Source organism: Piliocolobus tephrosceles, chromosome 1, assembly GCF_002776525.5.
Source record: "Piliocolobus tephrosceles isolate RC106 chromosome 1, ASM277652v3, whole genome shotgun sequence".
Lineage (NCBI taxonomy): Eukaryota > Metazoa > Chordata > Mammalia > Primates > Cercopithecidae > Piliocolobus > Piliocolobus tephrosceles.
The window spans coordinates 80525975-80532128 of NC_045434.1; the positions used below are offsets into that span (position 1 = coordinate 80525975).

Here is a 6154-nt window from a genome sequence, read left to right on the forward strand (position 1 = left end):
AAAGAAAGAAAGAAAGAAAGAAAGAAAGAAAGAAAGAAAGAAAGAAAGAAAGAAAGAAAGAAAGAAAGAAGAAAACACTGGCAAGGATGTGGAGAAACCAGAACCCTGTGCACTGCTGTGGGAATGCAAAATGGCACAACCACTATATAAAACAGTACAGTGGTTCCTCAAAAACTTGAACATAGAACTACCATATGATCCAGCCATGGGTCATATCTTTTGGGTATATAACAAAAAGAACTGGAAGCAGGGTCTTAAAGAGAAGTTTGTACACCCATGTTTGTAGCAGCATGATTCACAATAACCAAAAGGTGGAAGCAACCCAAGACCAGAAATGGACGAGTGAATAAACAAAATGTGGTCTATATACACCACAGAATACTATTCAACCTTCAAAGGAAGGAAATTCTGACATATGCCACAACATGGATGAATCTTGAGGATATTATGCTAAGTGAGTTATACCAGTCACAAAAACACAAATACTGTATAATTCCACTTATATGAGGTACCCAGTACAGTCAAATTCAAAGAGACAGAAAGTAGAACAGTGGTTGCCAGAAACTGGGGGAATGGCTAGGTGCAAAGGCTCACACCTGTAATCCCAGCACTTTGGGAGGCCACTTCAGGTCAGGAGTTCAAGACCATCCTGGCCAACATGGCAACACTCCATCTCTACTAAAAATACAAAAAATAAGACGGGCATAGTGGCGGGTGCCTGTATTCCCAGCTACTTGGAAGGCTGAGGCAGGAGAATTGCTTGAACTCGGGAGGCAGAGGTTGCAAGTGAGCCAAGATTGCGCCACTGCACTCCAGCCTTGGCAACAGAGAGAAACTCCATCTCAAAAAAAAAGAAAAAAGAAAAGGAAAGAAATTGGGGGAAGAATGAATGGGAAGTTTTTAAATGTGTATTTAGTTTCTGTTTTGCAAGATAAAAAAATTTCTGGTGATGGAGGGTGGTGATGGTTGCATAGCAATGGGAATGTACTTAATGCCACTGAACTGTGCATTTAGAAGTGGTTAAGATGGTAAATTGTATGTTATGTGTATCATACCACAATTTAAAAATAAATAAGTAAATGCAACAAGTAAACTTATAATGCACCACATTTCTGGATACCCCGATCTGTTTGCAAACCCCTGAAAGGCCTCTCGGGAGGAAAAAATAATAATGAACCATTTAGGAACAGGCTAATTTTCTCAGCGTTCAGTGCATGTTCCTCATAGAGAGAGGATCAGAATCTTTACTGATTCAGGAGTCTATTCAATAACCTGTAAGATCTTAGAGGATAAGTCTGCATTCTTTAATGTAACCTCGTGGTATGTGAGCACGAGCCTGCCCAAAAGCAGCTGTGTGATCATTTTTCACTGATGATTAAGGATGGAGAGGTTAAATTTTGACACACATTCATTTACTCAACATGCACTTGCATACTCCAAATAGAAGCCCTTCAATTGCACCTTCCATGTTACTCAGGTTCCACTGCCTCATGCTCCTCATGCTCTGAATTTTACTTTCTCCATTGACAGCCACAAATCAGCACATCCAGTCTACAATTACCGCATTTCCACAGACCATGAGAACAGGTGAAGACAAGGTTTGGGGAAGAACAGGCTATGTGGTTAAGGAGGTAAAGTCTCTAAGGATTTCAAAGAAAGGAGAAAAATTAAGCAAAGGTTAACTGATACCCGACTTTGGTCTCTAAAGGAAATTTTTCTCCCCCTCCTTCCCCTACCCCGAGACCCTTGGGATATGCAATGGTACCCCTCCTTAAGGCTTTTCACCACCCAGTGGTGACAACCCAGGTTCCCATGGCCCATCATTTATGCCTCTGTAGAGTTCTTACTTCATTCTGCCTTGGGCATCAGTCCTTTATTCACACCTGTGTCTCCCCACACTTTCCATCAGAGCTGAGACCACAGCTCATTCCTCAGTTTCTCCCTGACCACCTTCCCAATCAGTGCAGAGCCCACGCCTGGCACAAATCAGAAGCCCAAAAAAACTGTCCGTTGAAATGAAATGTGGCCGTCTTGAAATTAGAATATAAAACCGTAACTCCCAATCTGGATTTTATCAACATACCCGGTAACTTCATAGATTTCAGAGGGGAATGGGAAGATGAACCACGGTGGGTGGGAGGGCAGCATGGCCAAGGAGTTATTCTCAGAGATGAAAACTGTTGCGCAAAATCAGCAGGATCAAAGCAAAAAGGGTAGAGGTAGCTGGAGTTAGTGATTTTGACCATTTTAGAAGAAGTGCTCTCCCTTTATCTTCCTGTTTCAACCACTGCCAAGAAAATAGGAACCCTGACTTGATTTCCCTATCATGGCTTAGAAGACAAAAGGTGCCCAGGTCGTTTCATAGTCCCGCTCCTGAGACATTGCTACGAGCTCTGTTGAACAGAGCACTTTGTATGGAAGAGCTCAATTCTCACAACCACTCTGTATGGGGGAGGTTCTCAACCCTGAGGTTAAATCATTTGACGAGGGTCACATAGTGATAGGTCATGGGCTAAGGTTTTGGGAGGACCGTTCTCCACCCCTTGCCCTTGAGCTTTGGGTAGTATCAGTAACTACACCTAGGAGCCCCTGCCTTCTGTCTGCATCCCCAGAGCCCCAACTCCCACCTCTCCACTCACCAGCCCTGATGGAATAATGTCAATTCATGACCTTGAGCAATCGTGCACCTTTCAGCAACGATGTTGTCACAATTTACCACCCGGCTGACTGCATCCAGCACTGAGTTGTTCCATTATGCACTGGTCCAGGGACCATATGCATTAATAACAACCACGTATTCTGCATCTATTATGTTCTGGGCACTACGCCCTGAGATTTATCTCTAATTCTCATACCAACCCTGAAAAATAAGGTGCCAGTAAATGCCATTTTACAGATGAGAAAACTAAAGCTCACAGAGTTTACCTGCCCAAGACAACACAGGCAGAGCTAGGATTCAAATCTAACTTACCTAGTTTCAAAGTTCATCCATGCTCTTCTCTCTATACCTCACTGCTTCTGAACAAGAGTTCAGGCCGGCTATGGTGGCTCACATCTGTAATCCTAACACTTTAGGAGGCTAAGGTGGGCAGATGGCTTAAGCCCAGGAGTTCAAGACCACCCTGGGCAACACAGCACAACCCTGTCTCTACAAAAATATATAAACATTAGCCGGGTATGGTGGCACATGCCTGTAATCCCAGCTACTTTGGACGTTGAGGCAGGAAAATCACCTAAGCCCAAGAAGGTTGAGGCTGCAGTGGGCTGTGATCGCACCACTGCACTCCAGTCTGGGTGACAGAGTGAGACTCTGTCTCAAAAAAAAAAAAAAAAAAAGAGTTCAAAAGATGGTGGGGGGGTCCAGGCGCAGTGGCTCACACCTGCTATCCCAGCACTTTGGGAGGCCAAGGTAGGTGGATCACCTGAGGTCGGGAGTTTGAGACCAGCCTGACCAACATAGAGAAACCCCATCTCTACTAAAAATACAAAATTAGCCAGACATGGTGGCACATGCCTGTAATCCCAGCTACTCGGGTGGCTGAAGCAGGAGAATCACTTGAACCCAAGAGGTGGAGGTTGTGGTGAGCTGAGATCGTGCCATTGCACTCCAGCCTGGGCAACAAAGCAAGACTCTGTCTCAAAAAAAAAAAAAAAAAAAAGGTGGTGGTGGAGGGGTCTGAAATGTGAGATCCAGACACTTAGGATCCACAGCCTCAACTTCTCCCTCAGTTCCTCCTGATCAGATGTAAGGCCCCTCCACCCTGTATGTCACTCAACAGCAAGCCCGTTTCCTTACCGTGGGCCGCTTCCAGATGATGCCTTGAGTTTGTGGAGAGCCTGGTCCAAGATCCTTGTAGCCCAAAGCTGATGGACATGCCGGGAATTCAGGGTCCTTAAACAGGACCCTTGAGTCCAAGCACTGTTGCCTCAGGGTCTTGAAATCCTGGCCCAAGTATTTCAAAGCCTTTTGGTTGGAGCCAAGACCTTGAGTGGCAGCCCGCTGCCTAGATACACCAGCCGCCTGGGCTGCCATGGCCGTAGACTCTGTAGGGTGGACAGAAAGGCAAGCCTGCACCGTACTCTCAGACACCTGCTCCACTGGGAGGGGAGCTATAAAGCACTAAGGGAGGTGGAGCAGACAAACATTTCACCTGAGGCCCTGTTCCAGAAGGAAGTGAGTCATGGTTAGGGACAAATATGTACCCAAGGTCCAGGCCAATCTGCCCCACCTTCTTCTTCTGCCTTTTGCAAATAATTTGGGGTCTGGGAACCTTCCAGGGCCCATCCCAGGCCATTAGCATCTTTACCCCCACCCCGGCATCCCCTCCACACACCTCTTTGCAAGATCCGCTTGCCTTGCATCAAGCCCATTGACTGAGATAAGAAGGCTCATTGTGCAGCTTGAAGCAAACATTCACCAAGGAATTGGAGGCATGGCTCTGAGCAGGAAGAAGGCAAGTGGTTACTACAGGGCCCTCCTTTCCTGCCAGAAAAGTTTGGGTCCATATTTCCTAGGAAAGCAAAAAATATCAGAGAGTGGTGATTCATAGGCCAGATTTGGAATAAGCCCTAGTGGAGGAGGTTCCACCTGTGAGTGAAGGCTTTGGCTTCTGACTGCCTCGGTTTCTATCATGGCTCCCCCAGTAATTCACTCTGTCATGTTGGGGAAGTTATTTAACCTCTTTTCTCCTAAACTTTTTTATGTATAAACTGGAAGATCATAGGAGACCCTACCTCAAAGGGTTGTTTGGAAGAGTGACGAGATAGTACATGTCATCTGCTTAGAACAGTATGGAAGTAGCATTCAGTGAATGTCAGGTATCACTTGGAGCCAGGATTCCCAGAGAGGCCTTGGAATCAGGAGCCTTGATTCCAATCTCAGAAGTGAGTTACAAGCTATATGACCTTGGATTAGTCACTTCTCTCTGGGCTCCAGTTTCCTACATCTGGTCTACCCAAAGAATGTCAACCACATCAATGCTTTTTGAACAGTGTTTGTGGCACACTAGAAAATGGTCCCCCAAAGATACCAAGTCCTCATCTTGAGAACCTGTAAATAGTCCCTTATCTGGGAAAAGGGTTTTTGCTGCTATGACTAAGTTAAGGATCTCGAGATGGGAAGATTATCCTGACCTTAAATACACAAGTGTCCTCATAAGAGGAAGGCAGAGGAAGATTTGACAATAGACAAAAAGGAGAAGCGATGAGATGAGGCAGACAGAGGTTAGTGAGATCCTGCCCCACTCCAGGGAACACCAGCAGCCACAGGAACTGGAAGGGGCAAGAATGGATTCTCCCCTAGAGCCGCTGGAGGAGTGTGGGCCTGCCGACACGTCGACTTCACAGCCTTGGGACTTCTGGCCTCCAGACTGGTGAGAGAATACATGTATGTTGTTCTGAGCCACCACATCTGTGGTCATTTGTTACAGAAGATTCAGGAAACAAATACCGTGTGCAGAAGAATCCCTCGGAGCACTCGCTCAAAATGCTGATTCCTTAATAGGTGCTACCACAAATCCTCCACCCCCATCCTCCCCCAAAGAAAAGAGTTATAATTCAGGAGGTCTGAAGTAAGACCCAGGAATCTGTAGTTTTCAAACCATTACCCCAGAGATGATGCTAATACAAGGATCCAGGGCTGCCCACTGAGAAGCTCTGGACCAGCCGACCTCTGAGGCCTCCAACTCTGATCTTCTAAGCCAGTGACAGTCCATGTGTTAAGCACTTAGCTAGGTGGGTAGGTCTGAGCAAGCAGAAAGAAGGGTTGCTCCCCAGGTGTTCAGAAAAACATGTGGTTTCCCAGGTTTCATCAGAAATTCAAGGCCAGGCCAGGCATGGTGGCTCAGGTCTATAATCTCAGCACTTTGGGAGGCTGAGGCAGGAGGATCGCTTGAGCCCAGGAGTTCAAGAGCAACCTGGGCAACATAACAAGACCCAGTCTCTTAAAAAAAAAAATGAAAAAATTAGCTGGGTATGGTGGTGCATGCCTGTAGTCCCAGCTACTCAAGAAGCTGAGGTAGGAGGATTGCTTGAGCCCAGGAGGTCAGGTCAAGGCTGTAGTGACTCACCCACACCAGCCTGGGTGACAAAGTGATGAAACCCTGTCTGAAAAAGAAGGAAAGAAAGAAAGAAGGAAGGAAGGAAGGAAGGAAGG

At 46.2% G+C, this 6154-nt stretch overlaps 1 protein-coding gene across 1 annotated transcript in view; it reads right to left on the reverse strand.

The window, feature by feature from the left end:
* Positions 1 to 4082, reverse strand: part of CAPN8 (calpain 8) — a 73648-nt gene extending 69566 nt beyond the window's left edge. The window contains exon 1 of the mRNA XM_023203535.2: positions 3797 to 4082. Coding sequence (XP_023059303.1) covers positions 3797 to 4033 — 237 coding nt within the window. The 5' untranslated portion in view covers positions 4034 to 4082. The remainder of the gene's footprint in view (positions 1 to 3796) is intronic.
* Positions 4083 to 6154: the final 2072 nt, after the last annotated feature.